Source organism: Sus scrofa, chromosome 17 (genome assembly GCF_000003025.6).
Source record: "Sus scrofa isolate TJ Tabasco breed Duroc chromosome 17, Sscrofa11.1, whole genome shotgun sequence".
NCBI classification, from domain to species: Eukaryota; Metazoa; Chordata; class Mammalia; order Artiodactyla; family Suidae; genus Sus; species Sus scrofa.
The window spans coordinates 1,091,468-1,114,045 of NC_010459.5; the positions used below are offsets into that span (position 1 = coordinate 1,091,468).

At 38.6% G+C, this 22,578-nt stretch overlaps 1 protein-coding gene across 21 annotated transcripts in view; it reads left to right on the plus strand.

Annotated features, from left to right (window-relative positions):
- KIAA1456 (KIAA1456 ortholog) overlaps positions 1-22,578 on the plus strand; it is a 59,786-nt gene that overhangs the window by 31,016 nt on the left and 6,192 nt on the right. For 9 of the 21 annotated variants that reach the window (XM_021077477.1, XM_021077482.1, XM_021077480.1 and 6 more), the window contains 3 exons: positions 5,226-6,934; positions 11,447-11,601; positions 17,791-17,964. In XM_021077477.1, the coding sequence (XP_020933136.1) occupies positions 6,924-6,934; positions 11,447-11,601; positions 17,791-17,964 (340 nt within the window). In that variant the 5' untranslated portion in view covers positions 5,226-6,923. Of the gene's footprint in view, positions 1-5,223; positions 6,935-11,446; positions 11,602-17,790; positions 17,965-22,578 lie in introns of those variants that run through there. The other 12 variants (XM_021077483.1, XM_021077484.1, XM_013984961.2 and 9 more) reach the window with 8 other exon arrangements.

Here is a 22,578-nt window from a genome sequence, read left to right on the forward strand (position 1 = left end):
GTTCTGGGGAGCCTCTTACCTCGACTTTAACACGGACAGAGAGCTGGTCTTGTCTGACACCAGGAGCAAACGCCTGGGGGAAGCTGGGTGTTATATTTTCATTTTTTCTAAATCTCATATTTGATTTTTTTTTCTTTTCTGGCATTCTCTAATCTACGAAATCAAAATGAATTGTAATTGAGTTACAATGAATATGACCTAGTTGGTGCCTGTGGAGGAGTAGCCTTTGATAACACATTTCATAACTGACACTGTGCTGTCTTATTTCCTGCTTTCCTGTATTCTCCTCCTGGTTCCATCCTCAGCCCTCACAGACACATGCTCCTCGCCCAGATGTTACCACTTTCATTTCCTTTATTTAGATGCCACAGATAATATTCTATTCCAACATGAAGTCAATTTAGACACATAGTTTTTGAACATTTTCAAGAAAACCAGGTATTCTTTGAGACTATTTGATTTTTCCCCTCAAACAAACTCTTCTGATTTCATCCACTTTCTTCCCACATATATTTACTCTAACAGAGAGGGCCCCTCTTGGGATTACAGAGAGGGTCAGAGTCTCCCAGTGCTGCATATTTTGTGGTTTTAAAGCTCCGAGTTTGTTCTGCTCAAAGGATTTCAATCAGAAATGCCAGCTGCCCCGTTCCTACCATTTCTACTGTAATCTCTCTGGTGTATCTTTAAGAGGTTCTGCGTAGCGTAGGCACTATTAATTACAAGAGCACCCTGTTTTACTTGCCTCATTAGAGGGAGTAATACTCAGAATTAAAGGATCACTCCAAATTATAAAAACTGATACTGCTTGCTACCTTTGCTTTTCTGTCAATAGATTGCTTGCTCCTTACTATTGTCTGTTCACTGCTATTCTGTGTCATTATGTTAGCCTGTAGCTTCTTGAGAGTAAGCACCACCCAGTTTCTGTTCTTCTCATAGCTACCAGTTGCCCAGTAGTTGCTCAGTCAATAAATATTGACTTGGATTAAATTTAAGAATGGTAGAATTCTAATAGCACATAGCTAATCTCTCCTCTAATACTGACACGTATGGACGTCAACTACTGGTGATCCATGGTCTCCTAGCCTCATTTTTTTCCTTGCTCTGCACAATCTCTTGATTTAATTCACTGCCAAGTCAGAGGATGATGATTTTTTTTAATATTTTTTTTAATTTTCCCACTGTACAGCAAGGGGGTCAGGTTATCCTTACATGTATACATTACAATTACATTTTTTCCCCACCCTTTCTTCTGTTGCAACATGAGTATCTAGACAAAGTTCTCAATGCTATTCAGCAGGATCTCCTTGTAAATCTATTCTAAGTTGTGTCTGATAAGCCCAAGCTCCCGATCCCTCCCACTCCCTCCCCCTCCCATCAGGCAGCCACAAGTCTCTTCTCCAAGTCCATGATTTTCTTTTCTGAGGAGATGTTCATTTGTGCTGGATATTAGATTCCAGTTATAAGTGATATCATATGGTATTTGTCTTTGTCTTTCTGGCTCATTTCACTCAGTATGAGATTCTCTAGTTCCATCCATGTTGCTGCAAATGTCATGATGTCATTCTTTTTTATGGCTGAGTAGTATTCCATTGTGTATATATACCACCTCTTCCGAATCCAATCCTCTGTCGATGGACATTTGGGTTGTTTCCATGTCCTGGCTATTGTGAATAGTGCTGCAATGAACATGCGGGTGCATGTGTCTCTTTTAAGTAGAGCTTTGTCCGGATAGATGCCCAAAGTGGGATTGGTCATATGGAAGTTCTATGTATAGATTTCTAAGGTATCTCCAAACTGTTCTCCATAGTGGCTGTACCAGTTTACATTCCCACCAACAGTGCAGGAGGGTTCCCTTTTCTCCACAGCCCCTCCAGCACTTGCCATTTGTGGATTTATTAATGATGGCCATTCTGACTGGTGTGAGGTGGTATCTCATGGTAGTTTTGATTTGCATTTCTCTTATAATCAGCGATGTTGAGCATTTTTTCCTGTGTTTGTTGGCCATCTGTATATCTTCTTTGGAGAAATGTCTATTCAGGTCTTTTGCCCATTTTTCCATTGATTGATTGGCTTTTTTGCTGTTGGGTTGTATAAGTTGTTTATATATTCTAGAGATGAAGCCCTTGTCAGTTGCATCATTTGAAACTATCTTCTCCCATTCTGTAAGTGATGATTTTTAAATGATCTCTAGTCCAGCCTGCTCTCCTGAGCTTCACATCTATCTTATTTTGTTGTCTTGTAGGTAGCACAGAAACAAAACCTGAACCCTCCTTGGATGTATTCCCTCCAACAGTGAACTATAGCGCCGTCTAAAGGGCCCTCTTCTTTATTCTTCTGTGCCCTCCTTCACATATTTATACAGTAGACATTTATTGAGCGCTGAGTATATTGCAGTACCAAACACGGATGTAGCAGCCATGAGATCCATTCTCGCTATCTGAAAAATGTTGCCATCAATCACAGAACATAAGGGATATACACAAGCAACTCAGCCCATAGTATAAAATGTGATGTGCACACCTGTGAAAACCTGGATTATAACATTCCTCACACCTGATATGGGCTTTTGGCATTTGTGGATTTAAATACTTGTGATGGCCCAAAGGACTATGATGTAGTAGTGTATACTGGGTTAATTTTATCTATTTATCTGTCGATCACTCTATTTCTATTTACTTAAGGCAAAGCGTAAGTAGTCCAGGGATTCAGAAGCTCGGAAGCTCTCGGAATGTTCCATACCTAAAGCAAAGCTTCTATCACATTTTAATTTTCTGCTTCTTTGTATGTTTCCCATATTAAATTTTGAACTCCTGCATTAGGGGACTTAAAAATCTCTGTCCCTAGTGCTTTACATATAACAGAGGTTTAAGTAATATTTGTTGAATGAATGAATGTGTATTTTTAACCTAACATTGAAATTATTTTTTTCCAATACCTGACATTTGCCCTGAGCCACAGTTTAAGGTAGTGACCATCTTCCCAGGAAAACACACACCCATAGTTAACCTCAAAATTTTGGAAGGTTTGAATTACAAATCTTTACCCTCAAAGGTGGTTACCCGTTTATTCAGGGAGAATGGGAAAAGAAATGCATTTTTTAATACTAAATGCTCCAGAGATGTATGTCTGAGAAAATAAAAGGACTCATTTGAATTCAACTTTTTTTTAAAGATAGATACTACCCTATTTTGTCTCTAAACAGCAACTTATTGGAAAAGATAATATGATTCATACGATTTCAACAGAGGCAAACCTGGATCATAGTTTAGTAAACTTGTGGGAAGTCAATTACAGGTATGGGTGTTTGGGGGTATTATTTGGGCATAGAGAAAATTCTCCACCCTTGCTTTCACATGAATAGCTCACACACACCTGCTGCACTATCTGAAATGCTTTTCATTAGCTAACCTTTCTGACAAGGACCCGGAACACTCTGTCCTCAGTGGCATATCAGAGGGGGCAAAGGCATTGGGCACTAATGCCTGAAGGAAAGGTGCTCAGACAGCCAGGTGGGCTGGTGACAGAGCAGCCGCAGGTCAAGGCAGGAAGGGTGAATCCCAGGGGAGCACTTGAAGGGGCTCAGACAATAACATCATCTCCTTTATGATTAAGGCAGCCTTTAAAATTGCAGCGGGAAAGATGAGATCTTTTGATGAGTAGCTCTTTCAAGACTCTCCTTAAATGTTCTTCCTAAAAAGCCAATCTTTGTGGCTCTCAGAGGTGCAGATCTTATGCCTGCATCAGGTTGAGAGATGATGGGTTAAAATGTATATGCACATTCTGAAGACCAGAGGGAAGCTTTCCAAAGCACACCCAGATCAGTGCTTCCTATATAGGGATTAATACTGGGGTGGGTGGAAAGCCACATACATCCCACCCCGCCATCCTGAGAATCACTGTGTGCAAGAAAGGGAAATAGTTTGTGGCACTGGGTGAACACACAAAGAATATGAAGACCGAGAAAAATGGTTAAGAACTGTGATCAAGATTGAAGTCCATTTACCTCATTTACAGATGAGGAATCAGTCCCCAGGTATTACAGGATGGGCTCTTCCTACAATAGCATGCATCTCTCCAGACCTCATTTTCCACACCAAGACCTCTCCTTTACAAAGTGCTCTTTGGGACACATGCACCCGCATGTTCATTGCAGCACTATTCACAATAGCCAGGACATGGAAACAACCTAAATGTCCATCGACAGAGGATTGGATTAGGAAGATGTGGTATATATACACAATGGAATACTACTCAGCCATAAAAAAGAATGACATCATGACATTTGCAGCAACATGGATACAACTAGAGAATCTCATCCTGAGTGAAATGAGCCAGAAAGACAAAGACAAATACCGTATGATATCACTTATAACTGGAATCTAATATCCAGCACAAATGAACATCTCCTCAGAAAAGAAAATCATGGACTTGGAGAAGAGACTTGTGGCTGCCTGATGGGAGGCGGAGGGAGCGGGAGGGATCGGGAGCTTGGGCTTATCAGACACAACTTAGAATAGATTTACAAGGAGATCCTGCTGAATAGCATTGAGAACTTTGTCTAGATACTCATGTTGCAACAGAAGAAAGGGTGGGGGAAAAACTGTAATTGTAATGTATACATGTAGGGATAACCTGACCCCCTTGCTGTACAGTGGGAAAATTAAAAAAATATTTAAAAAAAAACAAAAACAAAAAAAACAAAGTGCTCTTTGGCATACATTCTTTTTTTTTTTTTTTTTAAGTAACTCAGGGTATTTTGATGGATTTCATGACTGACCCGCTGTATTAGAAAAAAATGTGAACGATGAAGAATAACTAGGAGTACTTGTCAAAGTGACATGGAAGTAGCTGATAATATGAGCAAATACTGAACAGTTAAAATTTTACTGGAATGATTTAATAACACATAATACTATTGTCTTAAATAGTTACATTTAATTAAGCCACTGGATCCAAAGTTGACTCTCAATGCTTGTAATTTTTCTAGGAACAAGAAGAAATCACCTCATTTAATTTTGGGAGAAAGTACTGTGTGTTTTACAGAAAGCTGAGGAATTGATTCAGAAATTGCTCTTACAGTTCTGCCTCGTTCCACATATTAACGGTTCATTTTAATCCCTTTTTCTCTAGGTAATTTATGCATTTGTCCAGAGGTAAACTGAGCTGCAGCTGATTCAAAATTTTTATTATGTAAAATGAACTTTAGTATTTTTTTTTCCAAATAGGGCCTGTATTCCCTTCCAAGATTCATGCAAAGTGGTTCATTGTGTGAAGGACCTCAGTATTTGATTCACTCCTACAACTTTTCACTGACATTACACAGTGAGGAAATTATGAGCAACAGCTATCGCTCTCTGAGGGTGGAAACTGCCATGATTCACAAAGACAAGAAGTAATTTTCTGTAATCACAAGATGACTCAGGTTAGTAGCTTTCAGCTATTAGACCAATTCAAATAATATGAGGTGAAATATTCAGTAAACCTAATTAGTCCCAATTCCTATAATTTAAACTTTATGACAATATGATATAAAGTAAGCTGGAGTTTATTTTTGTAGTAGGTCAAAAAAAAATATCTGAAAATAGTTATCCAGGGAGAGTTAAAATTATAAGAATGTGTTTATAGTGTTTTATGAGAGAGTGAAATGTTTATAAGACTTAAGCATGTTGTGAAATGATAGTTTTTATCATGTGAAAGTTTGAAGTATAATTTGTACTTGAAACTAATATGTATATGTTAAATTTGAAGTATTGTGTATTAAAAAGTTTTTTTAAAAAAACCTATGCACTTTATAATTAAGTCTTTTTATAAGTCAAGTCTTGGAACTGTCCTGACCAATTTATATTTTCACTTTGGAAATATAGTTTGAATATATCTTTGAAACATCAAGCAGTCTTATGATCTTTTTTATTACTGTGTCTTCTGTGGTATTTTAAATAGGAGAACAATTTACAGTGTTTATATTTGTTTAGTAACAAAAATGTGACTACTGCATGTCCTGGTTATAAATCTCTAAAATAGGCTTCTTTCTGCAAGACAAGGAAATTATGAAACACAAAACACAACTAGGAAAGCTCAGTCATGGCCTTGCTTCTTCTGAGTGCCTCTGAACCCCTACCAGGGTATTAAGGATTCAGGACCAATATTTGAGGACTGGTTTATCTGGAGTAAAGTATTGTCTTGAAGAGGGAGCTAAGGAAACAGTTCACTGATTTATTGGTTTTACAGTGAATTATTGAGTGAAAGCACTACACAATATATAAAAGAAAGGTTAAGTTTCAGTTCCTGCCCTCCAGGAGCTTCTAATCTAGTTGGGAACATATAGAGTTGAGAGTTCAAGACAGTATCAAGAGAAATTCTATAAGAATGACAGCAATAATAAGTATAGCTGCCCATAAAATCATTATGGGAGGGGGAAGAAGCTGAGTTGGACTTGGAAGGCCAGTAAGATTTTGGAAGGGGAACATTTCAGGTGGGAAAGAAATAGCCTGCTAGCTTCAGCAAAGACAAGGCCCATTCAGGGAAAGGTGAGTAGAGTTCTTTGGGTGGAGCTGAGAATTTGAGTTGTGGCACTTACTGGACATGGCTAGAAAGCTAGACTGTCACCAGGTCATGAGGCTTTTGAACACTAAATTAAGGAGTGCAAGCTTTATCCCATGGAGGCCCCCTGAAGGGTTTTCAGCAGGGAGGGAAGATTATCAAATTGACATTACAGGAAAATTTTCCAGCATTGGCGTGAAACAGAGATTCTAAACTGCTTTTCTTGAATTCGTGGAGGGAAAATTACAAGTTACAGCCATTGAACCTGAAAGAGCACATGTGCCGTGTGGTCTCTGCAGTCGCCTTCCAGAAACTGACCAATAATTGAAAAGGAATATTGCAACCTTCCAGCATCATATTAGAGGTGGCAGGTGTCATCAGGAATGGGAGAAAGGTAAGGAGGACAGAGAGACCAGTTAGAAAGTTACACTAACAGCTCAGATACTAAGCTATGGGGAAAAAAAAAAAAAAAAAAAAGATGGAGAGGTGGTGAAGATGGCAGCACTATTATAACTCTGATTGTGTCTTGGGCTAGTGCTGGTTCCAGCAGGATATTGCACCCCTGTATGTTCTGTTGCCATGGGGCTGCAACAAGAGCCCTTTCATCTCTGTGTAGCAAGTCCTGTTGGGAACTCTGGTGGCCACAGCACATCTCCTCCACTGTGGCACCCCCTGAGCTACATGCCATGATCGTGAAGCCACATTCATGCCTATGAAGACTAAAGTCTTTTGCCTGCAAATATCTAAACAAACCTCCTCAAGCACAAAAGGGGGACTTGTTGGGAGGGTATTAAATAGCTGATAGAATAGAAGAAAGAGCTGCAAACCAAACCTCAGGAAAGGTGAAACTTGAGGGTACTTCCTTTAGTGATCTGGCTTCAACTACCTTTTGCCAGTTTCCTGAGGGAGAGAAAATGGTTGTTCCAAATTATGTGACCAGCAGGCTCCAGCATCACCTGGAGTATAAAGAGAGGTGTGGTTCCTTAAAGGAAAAGCCCATAAGCAGAAGTTGTTGGGGTTTTTTTTTCTTTTTTTTTCTCTTTTTTGGCAGGGGGTCTAATCGGAGCTACAGCTGCTGTCCTACACCACAGCCACAGCAACGTCAGATCCAAGCTGTGTCTACAACCTACAACACAGCGCACAGCAACGCTTTAACCCACTGATCGAGGCCAGGGATCAAACCTGCATCCTCATGAACACTAGTCAGGTTCATTACCACTGAGCCACAATGGGAACTCCCCAGAAGTTTTAAAAATATTTAATCTTGGAAATGTCTAGGATTGTAAAAAAAAAAAAATACAGTCATAAAGGCATGGGCTCAGGCTTGGGGACAGATGAAATATTCCCTAGAATCTTAGATCTCCAAAATCATTTTTCACTACTACTTTTGACAGATCCTCTTCTTTTTCAAACTGATGTCTTACTGTTAAAAAATTATATATAATTTATATATATTTATATATGTGTGTATATGTGTGTGTCACACATTGACCTGGATGCCTTCATACTTTCAGGTCCACGGATTAATGTCCTTTCTTCCTCCCTCCCTCCTTTCCTTACTTTGTAGGGGTCAGCTCTCCTCTCCTACTGTCCAAGGAACCCCTTGCCATTGCACTTAAAATCCAAAATAGTTCTTCAGATTGTCAGTGCCTTACTTTCCATGACTTCTCTTTTCCTTTCAAGTTGCTTTACCTTCTTTCATGACTCACAACAAGGCATCAGCTCCAAAGCCTGGAATGTGCCAGCACAGAGATTAGAAAGCCTGGCCAAACCAAAGACTGCCACCCAGCTTCAGCCTGAACTCTACGCTGTTACTTTCATGGCTTACTTATGTCACTGCATTCACAATGAATTTACATATATGTATACTGCAGCAAATTTAAACCCACTGAGTGTCAAAAATGCCATACTAGATGACCCCAACGCTATAGACTGCTTTTGTGGTCAGCTATACATTCTGCAGAATATAATCCTAAGTGTCAATACAACAAAATTGATTTATATGGTTCACAACGGCTTAAAATAGCTCTTTGAAGTTATTTGTTTATGGTGGAACGCAGGCAACTTGGGTGAAGAAAGCCCTCATGGGGTGCAGTTCTGATACTACAAATTCTGAACTTGCAGCTGGAGCTAGCTCGAAAGGAATTGAGTTTATGCTGATTGCCACGTTACACTGGCAAGTGCAATAAAGTAAAATTTATTTGTTCTAAGGTTCTCGGGATTGTATTGTCTAATTGATTCCTTGAAGGGAGATATCTTAAACAGACTTAAGTCTACTGAGGTTTTGATTAAAGAGAAAAGCACTCAGTGTTTGGGTTTTTCTCATGTGTAGGCTGCTATAGCCAGCCATATGTTTACTTTTTAAATTCTCATTGAGGGTGCAATATAAGCTGTTTCAATTTGGGTGGAAGTTTGTCAGACATTACAAATGAGATTTGTACTCTGTTAGGAGTATGCCAGATTTTTTGCAGGGACTGTGGGCAGGTCCCTAGTAATTAAGGATAACCTACTGCTAATTTTTTTAGGACTAAATCCTGAAAAGTTCTTCCTCACAGTGGAAGAAATGATGGAATTAGAATATCATCATTTGGTGATAGTATCACTCAGACATAAAAAAGAATGAAATCTTGCCAGTTCCAACAATGTGGCTAGACCTAGGAAGTATCATGTTTAGTGAAATAAGTCAGACAGACAAAGACATATGATTTCACTTACATGTGGATTCTAATAAATACAACAGGGAGTTCCCATTGTGGCTCAGCAGTAACAAATCCAACTAAAATCCATGAGGACTCAGGTTCGATCCCTAGCCTCACTCAGTGGGTTAAGGATCTGGCCTTGCCCTGAGCTGTGGTGTAGGTCACAGACGCAGCTCAGATCCGGCATTGCTGTGGCTGTGGCGTAGGCCAGCAGCTACAGCTCCGCTTGGACCCTTAGCCTGTGAACTTCCATAAGCAGTGGGTGCAGCCCTAAAAAGACACAAAAATAAAAATAAAAAATAAACAAATACATACAACAAAGTAGAAACAAACTCACAGATATGGAAAATAACCTAGTGGTTATCAGTGGAGGGGAGGGGATGGGAGAGGGGCATGATAGGTTATGGAATTAAGCGTTATAAACACTACATATAAAATAGGTAAGCAGCAAGGTTATCTGTTGTTGCTTATCTATTTTATACAAAGGGAAATAGAGTCATTATTTTGTAATAACTTTAAATGGGGTATATTCTGTAAAAATATTGAATCACTATGTTGTACATCTGAAACTAATATAATATTGTAAACCAACAATACTTCAACTTTTAAAAAAGTTATCAATGGATTGAATGCTAAAAGCGGTGAGATTATGAGAAACAGGATTACATGGTCTCAAAGTATCTCTCATCAAGATATTTCTCAAATACAAGGAGAGGGGTAGGCACTTGGCAGTAACTAATCAGATACCATTTTACCCAGGTGCTTCCTACTTCGCAGAGTGGGAGTAGCACACCACACTTTCTCTTAGCACATTCCCATCTGCAAGCTTGTATGTAGGGCCCCTTCTCTTCCCACTCTCCCTGGATTACTCTCTTCTACCAAAGCCAGTGCACAGAGGGTACTCTGTACGCTGAGTTAGAGTCCATTCTAATTGTGCTTGTTTGTTCATTTATTGAAAGTCTGCTGTGTGCTAACTACTGGAGACGCAGCATTAAATAGAATCGTTGTTACCTAGGATCTTCCAGCCCGTGCTGGAGAAAAATATCTAAGAGACTATTATAGCCTTTTGCAATCTGTAGAGCATGCCTGGAATGCAACAGGAGTATAAGGGCCAGGACTGAATGAGCCGATACACACCCGTAGGGCCAAGTGGGTTCTGAACTGATTGAAATACTTTCATATTGATTGATAAAAAGCCACTGGTCTGAGCCTGAGGAGAGGATACTCCTCACTCACATGCCACAAGAGAATAACTAAAAGATCAAACCGCAAACAGCAGTGGAATCTAAGACCTGGTCTCGTCCTGTCCCCTACTCTTTTCTGATTGCCCTTATCTTGCTAGAAAGATCAGAGAAGTCTTCCTGGAAGAGGTGATGCTCATGCCAAGAATAAAAAGAAGTTAGCCAGGTGAAGCACAGCATCTGTTCAGGCCCCTGGACAAGAGAGGATGTGTCACATTTGAGAAACTGCAGATCACTGAGTAGTACAGGCTTATCTGATGCTGGGGAAGGATGGTGAGAAATGCCTTCAAGGGATAAGTGGAGGTCAGATCAGAAAGAGCCTTGTATGCCCACCTGAGATGCCTGAACTTGATCAGACAAGCTATAACATGCCTTTGAAGAAACCTAAGACAGGAAGCAACACAGTAAGATTTATGTTTTAGGAAAATAGTTGTGGCATAATTGAAGAAAAAGAATTGAAGGGGGAAAAAATGTTTACTGGCTATTGAAGCAATTCAAACAAGAAATGAGGACCTTTTCTAAAACAGAATCAGTAGGATGTAGAGAAGTGGCTGGAAGTCAAAGACATTAAAAAGGCAGAATCAATAAGGCTTTGTGATTGGATTGGAGTGGTGAGCCGTGTGTTATAAAATTTTAAAATCTATGCATAGGTAAGACCTTTGTATATGCTTCGAAAATTAAGAATTGATCTTGCATAGTAACGTACTATAATTATCTCATTCTCAAACAATTGATTGTTTTCTGAGGATGAGCAAGGAAGAACGATGCATTTGCCAGTGTTTTGACAACTTTGGTGGGTGAGGTTCCAGGGAAGGCTGCATTCTTTGCAGCTTATAAGAAAGGATCAAACAAAACAGCACAACCTCTGCAGTTGTAAGTTCCCAGTTTTAGGAAATCTGCATCCTCCATCAGCCGTCTGAGTGCAAACTCTGACTTGCATTGCTTGGGGTGGCCCCGTTTCCCCAGGATGGATTATGCAGCGGCCCAGCTGGAGAAGCAGCATGTGCATGATGTGTATAAGAGCACCGCGCCTTACTTCAGTGACCTGCAGAGCAAAGCCTGGCCTCGTGTCCGCCAGTTCCTCCAGGAGCAGAAGCCAGGCAGCCTCATTGCTGACATAGGTAACCTGGGGCAGTGACATATGGTTGAAATATCTCCTATCATGCCTTTCCTTTTCAGATTCGTTTTTCATTTCTGTTCTAACCAGGAGTCAGAAATCGTGTCCTTGGCATAGCAGCACTTGGAAATATTCACTTTATAGCAGAAATTCATATGGTCAAGCCAGAATGTAGAAGAGCTCCTCAAATCTATATTTAGACAGGGGTGGTCTTCTCAGAGCCTTTGTGCACATCTTCCCACAAAACCAACCTGACCTTGGTTAAGTCAGGGCTGAAATGACCGCCTGTGAAACTGACCGTTTTAAATTTGGAGACATTAGGGAGTTCCTGTGGTGGCGCAGTGGTAACAAACCCGACTAGTATTGGGGGTTCAACCCCTGGCCTTGCTCTGTGGGTCAAGGATCCGGCGTTGCTGTGAGCTGTGGTGTAGGGGCAGACATGGCTCAGATCCCGTGTTGCCATGGCTGGGGTGTAGGCCAGCAGCTGCAGCTCTGATTCACCCCCTAGCTTGGGAACCTCCATAAGCCATGAGTGAGGCCCTAAAAAGACCAAAAAAGGAAAAAATTTAGAGACATTCACACTAGTGAATACAGTGGTTTGGTGGCTCACACTGAGTGGCTTTTACAGAAGGCTCTTCTGCCTTTTACAGAAGAGCCAGAATTGTGGGATTAATAGAAGATGTCCTACAACTTCCTGTGAATTTCACGGTCCTTTCCCACAACTATTCTGTGGGTGTTTTATTATTAGAGCATATCTTTAATTAGATCATATCTTCATAATCACCTATTTGCTTGGAGGACTTTGGCCCAGTATCTTTTGGAATCTGGAAATGGTAAACCACAGCCCATTAGATCTAAGATTAAGACATGGTAGGATTCCTGCATGAAGCATGCCCACCTGGAACTGTGTTCTAGTAACTGTGTGCAGATGGAGCCTGTAAGAATCATAAGTTTGTAGTTACAAGTTCTAATTTAACATTCTCTCTAAATTTTGGTAAGAGAAACAGATGTGCCCGGGGCTTTTGGCTCCTTAAAGATGGTGTGAGCGGTGTAGAATTTGGGGAAGGGGTGCATGTCCTGTTGAACTGAAGAGTCTTTAAAAATATCTCTATGATGTCAATTTTAAAAAAGAATATTTATGGTTTCAGAAGATGCAGTGAGTTTTGAAGTCTTACCACTCATATTAGAGAAGCAAGATCCCAGAGTCTTAAAATTAATTAGGTTTAGGGACAGCAGTATATACATGCTACTTTCTCATACCTTACACAAAAAATTCTAAATGGAGCAAAGATTTAAGAATAAGAAAATGAAATCATTAAAGGGTTAGAGGACTAGAATTTTAAAAACTTTTCAAAAGCGAAAGGTCTCCCTCTGATGACATAAAAAGTCAGAAATCATAAAAGAAAATACAGTTGATTGTTATTATTCACAGTACTTATGTTCTATGAAGTTGCAGTGAACCCTGAATTAGTGAATATTGAAGTATTACCCCTAGGAGAAATATAGGATTAGATTCCTATGAGCCTGTGATCACAATATTTTTGTCAGCTGATCAACACCCATCTTGTTGCATGTGTGTTTCTGTTTAAAAACACACCCACGCACTGCCAGTACAGACTTGGGCATTACAAATGAATTTCAAGTAGGTGAATATGTAGGTACCAAGTCTGAGTAATGAAGATTGATTGCACTGATATTTTGACTACATAAAATTTAAAAGGTTCTACAAGGTGGAAATCTAGATAAATATATAAATGAAGTAAAAACTTGAAAACAAACTAGGTAAAAACATCTGCAAGTATAAGCGAAAGAAAAATAGACAATTTTCTTAATCTACAGATTCTTCTTCAAAGTCAGTATGAAAAAGATGAACCAAAAATGATGAAACCATATGAACAGTTTGAAAATTATAAATTGCTTAAATTTTTTGATAGGATATCCACTTAAATGACCTAGTAACATAGGTACAAAAAAATGTACAGTAAAAAATATCTTCCCATCCCAGTTCCCTGGCACTAAGTAACCCACATCAGAGCCAGCCATGCTCTTAGCTTATTGTATAATCTCCTTGAGGTATTTCACATAAATATAAGCAGATCTGTGCATATGGATATGTGCATGGGCGGATTTTCCTTTTTCTTTTTTTAAAATGATTTTTATTTTTTCCATTATTCTTGGTCTATAGTGTTCTGTCAATTTTTTACTGTACAGCAAAGAGACCCAGTCATACATAAATATATACATTTTTTTCTCACTTTATCCCCATCATGGATTTCCCTTTTTCAGTCACACAAATTAGTATGTTATACAAACTGCTATACATGGAGCTTTGGGGTTTTTTTTTTAAACTATATTATGGAAATCATTCCATGTTTGTTCTTATAGAGCTGCCCAGTATTAAAAGCTTCATAGTTTCCTATGCTAATGGCCCTGTATCAAAGATATGTTATTTGCTACATTTTGCTACTACAAATTATGGTACATATGACATTCTTTAAGTACCCCCCCATGCAAATCAATAATTATATCTAGAAATGTTATTTTTCCCATTTGTATCTTTTGAATTTTGTACTAACTTTTTTTTTTTTTTTTTTGCCATTCAGTAGGTAGGGAATATTTCGATAATACAATGAAAGATAAGTTTTAAAGTAAAATTAAAATTAAGAAGAAATAAATAAAAAGGAAAAAAAGAAGCCCAAAGAATTTATAGAAGAAAAGGAAGTAGAACAATATGACTATCTCTAAAAGGAAATATTTTTCCTTTCTAGGTTTTCCCCTTCTAGGTTTTCCCCTTAGCTAAAATCATCAACGGTTTGTTGGCTACATGACTGGCTATTAGATGAGCAATTTATAATTTATGAGTAATAAAACTTTGCATAGGTAATAAACATGCAGAGGTAATCGGGTTCCAGTTGCCCATACAGGAATTCTCTGGACTGCTTCCCTAATTCAATGGTGCAATTTTTTTGTTGACAAAACTTATTCAGCACATCACCCCACTCCCTAGTGAAACTCATCTATCTGCTGAGGTGCGTGATATTGGCTCCTGATGGAAATTAAGTCTTCAGGGTAAGTAGCAGGAATGAAGGCAGCAGCAACTATAGCCTAAATGTAAGGAACATTGATTATTCAAAGCCAGCAAAAATGCAAAGTGCCTTCAGGAAATGCTGTGACCTGTGTAATTAAAGCAATGCCTTTACCTTAAATGGGCTAGTAACTTATGGCCATTATATGGTGCATGGAAGGTGTTCCGTGGTTTGAGATCTTTGCTTGAATTAGTTTAGGAAGCAGGATAAAGACCAGAGCTAGATTATTTTTTGAGAAAGGTTACGTTTTTACCTGGCATCAAAGACAACTATCCTAATAGTATTGAAAAGTTTATTTCTGTATATATAACAAATTAATTTTTCAATAATTAAGATTCCTTTTCCTTTTAACTCTCATCTATTCTCATACTCTCTGGTCAGATTTAATATTCCCATTCATTTACTGAATCAATAAAAATTTAGGGCTCCTACTAAGTGGTAAGCACCGTGCCAGAAGAATAAAACACTGTCCCTCATATGTGGCCTCAAAAATTGTATATAAAATGAGAAATAAATGGGCTATGTTCTTCTTTTTCACATGGGAAAAAAGAATTCTCTTTTAGATTAGGCCTTAGCAAAAAAAAAAAAAAAAAAAAAAAAAAACCAAAAACAAAACCGTCTTAATCTAAAAAAATGTAGTTCTTTCTGCAAACTTCAGAGGGAACATTCAGATTAATTATTTCCAGCAAATACTTGCCCACCATGGGCCAAAACACCATGTTGAATTGAGGCAATTATCAGTTTTCTTCCTTAGTTACAGTGTGGTGCGGAGTACAAAACAGAGGAGAATGGAAGCATGCAGACACTTGTACTTGCATCTCTTCAGCACTCCAAAAGGTTATCATTTAATGAGATTTTGTAAAGGGGCATGATAGTTGTGTACAGGAGCCTGCTGCAGTATCAAAAATGTTCTGATTTACTTCTTGCACATTTAAGATAATGGGATGACTAGGCTTGGTAATATTCTTGATTTCCTCATTAGGATAGACGCTCCCCTCTCTAGCATCTCAATGTCTGCATTTAGAAAATGGATAATTGCGTCATATTCGGGCGTTCCATTACTATCCTTAAAAATAAACGCCATTAGAAGTGAATATGGGCTAAATCAAGGGCATCGGTACACTGAAAACATTTCAGGAGATGATGAGATCTGAAAAGACCTCAGTTCCTCCTTTTTACCAGATGCTCTCTGAACATTTCTCTCTAGCACTGATGTTCTATGAACTTGTTTTTATTAGTATCTTCAAAGTAATTTTCCCTTTCATTTTTCTAAGTGTATCCCCTGAGCCAGTTCAAAACAGCAAACAAAATTACAAGATTGTTTTTCTTGAAATACAAGGATTATCTTTGAATTGTTTAGGATTTTAATTTTAAAATACTTTGTGAATTATATTTCCCTATCATTGCCCTTAAATATTGGATGTTTTTCTCATAAGCATTCTTATGAACAGTAGCTATGAGATCTAAAATATTTCTAAGACCTCAATCATTTACATTGAAATAATAATGTTGGAATCCTTATTTTTTATTCACAAGCTCTCCACTGTCTCAGCTGGCATCCACGGATCTTAATTATGCTTTTAGTGTCTCATATAATTTTGGATAGTTATCGAAGGGTGTTGTGATGTACTTCAGAAGCAGGAAACTAATCATCTTTGAATAGTGGTAGATATTTTTTTTAGGCAAAAAAAAATATATAGCTAATGCTGGTAGGTAGGAATGTCAGCTCTAATGATATCTTTAACTATTTCAGAAAAAAAAGCATTAAATGATATGTCTGTGCTGGAATAAAATACTAGGCACTAGATGGTAAAAGGCTTTGTTTCAAGATGGTTATTCATTCATGTTGCTACCTTCTTCAGCATAATATCAGTGAGATCTGACAGATCTAAATCTTTGGACTGTGTAAACTTGAACTATTTGGGTCTTTGCCACCAGAGAGTGAATGTCAAAAATGGTCTATTTAAGAAAAAAATAATTCTTTGTCAGAAGTGTATTCTGAGTTAATAGAGATCATTTAAAACCTAGTGCTGACAATAGGTTGGATAAAAAGATACTGAGGTCCTTTTTTCATTCAAATTCAAATTTAAAAAAATTTTAAGTCCTGTTTCATTGTATAAATTATTTTATACAAATCCATTGAAAAGTTGTTGACAGTAGTCTGTTTTACATAGCCAGCCAGTGGTGAAGAGATTTGGCAAGATAACACAAGAATAAATGCCCAGAACATACAGATCTAAACATAATGAAATATGTATGAGAAGGTATCTTTTGTAAAAAGACTGGACACTGTCACTAGGATACTAGGGAACTCTTAGTCTCTGCTGGGGGCCAGGTGACATTTTTCAGTTGTGCTATTGTGTTAAGAAAGTGCTGTGGTCGTGACCTCACTAAATAGTCAATGAATGATATTTCTTTCCCCCATTCCCGTTTCCTCTTCTCTTCTATATAAAAACATGTAAGTGCTCTCTGAAGACTTTTCTTTTTGTATTTATGTATACCTTCATATTGCATTGTGTTCTGTCTTGGTTAGTTAATACAGGCAAACCTCATTTTATTGCACTGTCCTTTATTGTGCCTCCCAGGTACGGTATTGTGGGGTTTTTTTTGTTTTTGGGTTTTTTTTTTTTTTTTTTTTTACAAATTGAAGATTTGCGGCAACCCCGCATCGAGCAAGTCTATTGGCACTATTTTTCCAACAGCATTTGCTGACTTCATGTCTCCGTGCCACATTTGGGTAATTCTCCCAGTATTTCAAACCCTCCACCAACAAAAACATTACTTGCTGAAGGCCCAGATGACGCTTAATATATTTTAGCAACACACTATTTTTAAATTAAGGTATGTACATTGTTTTTCTAGACAGAATGCTGCTGCACACTTAAAAGACTACAGTATAGTGTCAGCATAATTTTTATATGCCACTGGGAAGCCAAAAAATTCATACGGCTTTATTGCAATATTCGCTGCATCGCCACAGGTTTAGAATGGAATTCACAGTATCTCTGAGGTCTGACTATATAAACAGCTTTCCATTCCTTGTTATAAGGCAAAGTAGCTCCACTTTCCCTTAAGGATAATATGTAACACAGATTTTTCTTTTGCAGGTTGCGGGACTGGAAAGTATCTTAAGGTGAACAGCCAGGTCCATACCCTGGGCTGTGATTACTGTGAGCCACTGGTAGAGATTGCCCGGAATAGAGGATGTGAAGTCATGGTATGTGACAACCTTAATCTCCCCTTTAGGGACCAGGGCTTCGATGCCATCATCTCCATAGGAGGTAAGGCAGCCTGGTCACACTTTCACTCTTTGCCATGAGAATAATGTTACATGATTGAGGCCGCTCTCACAACTCAGCATCTATTCTTGGTAGAAAGATCTATGTATTTCATTTTACCTAATTTTAAAAAATACTTCAACTGGATTATTTAACTCATTTCAAATGCACTTATGGTGGTGCATTGTTTTCACTAGCTCAACCCTCAGACTGTTACTGTCTTCTTTTTGATGACTCATTCCAATTACTTTTTTTTATGAGTAAGAAAGTATCACAGCAATTATACTCATTGAAAATAGTACTTTGTTCTGTTGAAAGGAAGCCAGATTTTCCAACGTGAAGTAGATCTTTAGAAGTTATATTACTTTTCTTAGGCCACAAGTGGGCCTTTTAGTAGCAGAATATTGTAAGACTAATGCAGTGCATGTTACTGGAACGTTTTGTCTTCCAGTCTGCCACTCACTGTACAAAAGTTGCTGGGGCAGAGAGAGAGGCCTGCCGGGTCCCAGACTGCATTGTTTTTATGATGCCACTCTGCTCTCTCACTGCCAGAGACTGTTCATAAATCTAGGGACTACGTTCCTCATATTCTCCCAATAAGTATGCCCATAAAATGCACATGCCCCAAATGAAAAGAAACAGCAAAAATCCATGATTAAAATACACACATATGGAGTTCCCGTCGTGGCGCAGTGGTTAACGAATCCGACTAGGAACCATGAGGTTGCGGGTTCGGTCCCTGCCCTTGCTCAGTGGGTTTAGGATCCGGCGTTGCCGTGAGCTGTGGTGTAGGTTGCAGACGCGGCTCGGATCCCGTGTTGCTGTGGCTCTGGCATAGGCTGGCAGCTACAGCTCCGATTCGACCCTTAGCCTGGGAACCTCCATATGCCACAGGAGCGGCCCAAAGAAATAGCAAAAAAAAGAGACAAAAAAAAAAAAATACACACATATAAGGCTCATTTCACTCAATGCACGTATTCCTGAAACCTAGTATGTTAGTCATATGTACACATACTAGGGAAATGTGCTGCTTCTGACAAATTCCTTACCAAAGCGAAAAATATTTTGCAAGGCAAATTATTTCCTTTGACACACTTTTAAAAAAATTAATGTGGAGTTCCCATCCTGGCGCAGTGGTTAACGAATCCGACTAGGAACCATGAGGTTTCAGGTTCCATCCCTGGCCTTGCTCAGCGGGTTAAGGATCTGGCGTTGCTGCAAGCTATGGAGTAGGTTGCAGAGGCGGCTCAGATCCCTCATTGCTGTGGCTCTGGCGTAGGCCAGTAGCTACAGCTCCAATTAGACCCCTAGCCTGGGAATCTCCATGTGCTGTGGGAGCAGCTCTAGAAAAGACAAAAAAAAAAAAAAAATTAATATATTTGAATATAGCAAGCTTTATCAAAGCAAGGTAAACCTATGTAAATCTGACTGCTACTAAAAATACGGAAGAAGACTATTTGCTCTATCCTGAAACAGATGAGCAATTGATTTATTCTACATTAGTCGTGACTGTATCTTTGCATATCAAGGGGAGCAGACCTGGATGCCATGACCCGGGAACTAGTTAGGACAGGCAGGAGAGGTTGCCATGGAAACCTGCTTTTTGACAGCCCTACTTCTTTGCATTTGAAACTAAGTCCATTTGCCTGCAAGCATTGAGAAGGGATTCTTGGGAGTTGCAAACCCGACTAGCATTTATGAGGATGCAGGTTTGACCCCTGGCCTCGCTCAGTGGGTTAGTGATCCCACTGTGGTGTAGGCTGCAGATGTGGCTCAGATCTGGCATCACTGTGGCTGTGGGCTGTGGCTGTGGTGTAGGCCAGCACCTGTGGCTCTGATTAGACCCCTAGCCTGGGAACTTACATATGTGGCAGAGACAGCCCTATGAAGAAAAGAGAGAGAGAGAAGGGATTCTTGTCGAACCAAGCAACACTATACAACCCTCTTAGTCTTTAGTAGGAAGAAAGTTTTTGGTTTGATCATGCCACGTAAACAACTCAAAATTGGAGAGAGGTCAGAAAAGTGTATTTTTTGCTTTTCTTTTGTTTTGTTTATAGGCTCTATACAGCTACCTACAAACAGGCTTAGCTGGCATGGGGTTACCTACCCACCTTCCTCCTTTTAGAGACATTTTTGGTTGTCCCAGCTGGGGGCGTGTGTGTGTCTGTGTGTGTGTGTGTGTGTGCATGTGTGTGTATATATCATCTAGTTGGTGCTCCCCAGCCCTTGCAACAAAGAATAATCCAGCTGGTTTTAAAACACCAATAGTGCTGAGGCTGAAAAAACCCTGCTTTATGCTAAACCCATGGATTCTGAATGCATACTGTTTAGATAAAACGAACACATTTGAAAAATTAAACAATATATCATAAAATACCACGATATCACAGGACTTTAAAAGATGATCTTGTGTAACCTCATCTGATTCTGGAATCCAGTAATTGAATTCAACCTACTCATTTGTTCAATTCAGCAACCTCTCCTACAGCATACGTGTAATGAGTACTATTTTTTGCCTTTAAATTGTGATTATGATTTTTAAGCAAAAGGGAACTTCTTTATCCTTTAAAAATTCAGCATTGCTTCCTGACATTGAATTCATATGAAAGTATCTTTACATCCCATTCGGATGTACATTTACAGTGTTTGTTAACAGAGTGTATGCATGTGCATGTATAATACACTTAATATATAATAGAAACTTCATTTGTAAATGTTTTCTTTTTCAAAAACATTTGGCTTAAAGGTTTCTTATTATATGGTAAATACCAATATAAAACATAATATAAAAGATCCAGATATTTCTTGGGTGAAATTAAGCTATAAAAATAAATTAAGCTATTATCAAGTAACAAATGTTTAAGGAACAAAAAATATGAGGATATTCCTCCTTAAAAACAATATTTCTTATGAAGCCCAGAATCTTGAAATGTTGAAGCCCTGTAAGTCTGCTAAAAAGAAATCATTGTATTCAAATAGTCCTGTTTTAATGGTGTTTTTTTCTTTAATGGCCAAAACAAGAGAATATGGCCAATTCTCATTATTCACAGTAGTTATGTTCTGAAATGTCACTGAATTAACAAATACTGAACCATTGCTCCCAGGGAAAATACAGGATTAGGTTCCTGTGAGCCTCTGGTGATAATATTTTTGTCAGCTAATCATCACATAACTTTGTTTGTTGTGTGTTTATGTTTAAAGACATCTTATTTAATTTTGAACTCATAAAGGGAACTTATGTAACACACTTATTTTCTCTATGAGACACATCACAGCCTTACACTTAAGAACCCTGGACAGCGCTTCAACCCTATGGTGGGGGTGGGGAGCATCTTAAATAGAGAAATCACCAACAGAAAACACAAAAATGTAAAAACACATGGCACTAAATAGACCATGTAAAGGACACCTGTTGACAGTACCAGAGTTGAGACAGGAAGGCAGAGTATCTCCTTGTTGGACCCCAGCTGGGAATACAGGCTTTGGAGGCAAAACTTTTTTTTGGCTGACAACACATATCAAGGAAGGACAAAGAAAACCTTGAGAGTACTGAGTTCTGAGGTTACAAATAAACTTTAGGGAGTAGGAGAATTTACAGATACAGAATCCACAGCTAACAAGGATCTACTGCATTTAGAAAACAGACCTATAGAAGTTCTGAGGGAATTAGGTACAGGTAACGGCCATAAGTGGTCAGAGGCATGAATGTTAGTATATACTGAGTCCTAATCAGTCCTGACTTCTCTGACCCCTTTCAGCTCACTGACCAAGACACTACTTCTAGAAGTGTAAGCTTTCAAACTGACCATTACAAAGGGGCTTTTCCTTGGGAATGGGAATTGGGGAAACAGTCTGACACTTAGTGAAGTAAAGTGATTGGTCAGAAATCACAAGGTTAGCCACTTATTAGGACAAAATACACAGGTATCCTGTTCTTTAATTGCACTTGAACCTCATACCTCTAGCTTCTTTACTTCTGCATGGTACACTAAGCGATGCCAGGGCTTGTGCCCTGCTGATAGAAAAGCAAACCAGATTGGCAATAATATCTGTACGCGTGCCTCTTGTATAATCTTCTTCTGACAGCTTTATATAATCGCCTCATTTTAGATATTTACTGTAGCGCTGTGCCAGGTTAGCTAAAGAGATTTATTTACTTAAAACCATTACTAACCTCTGGATTATTCGGAGAGTTACAGGAGCTGTTTCACCTTCTCTGTTTCCTCACTACTCATATCTAAGCAGTAGTGTCCAGACTTCCCTTAAGACTAATTCCCCACCCAATATAACTGACAGACTTGTATTTTGATGTTTTTTTTCTTGACCAGTACCATGATTAATCTGTAGAAGCTAAAAGACTTGTACTTTCTATATATGCCTAATAAAAAATATGCCCAATAACCCACCTAAAACCAGATACATACAGGCAGCCCCACTTGAATCTCACTTTAACTTTGCAAAGATTGGAAGTAAAATGACGACCTATAGGTTGTTTTTTCTTAAATATACACAATAATTTCATATTATATTAACATTATTTAAAAATTATAAGCAGTCATTTGGACCAGAGCTTGACTGGCTTATATTTGCATTATCCAAACAGAAAAACAATAACAC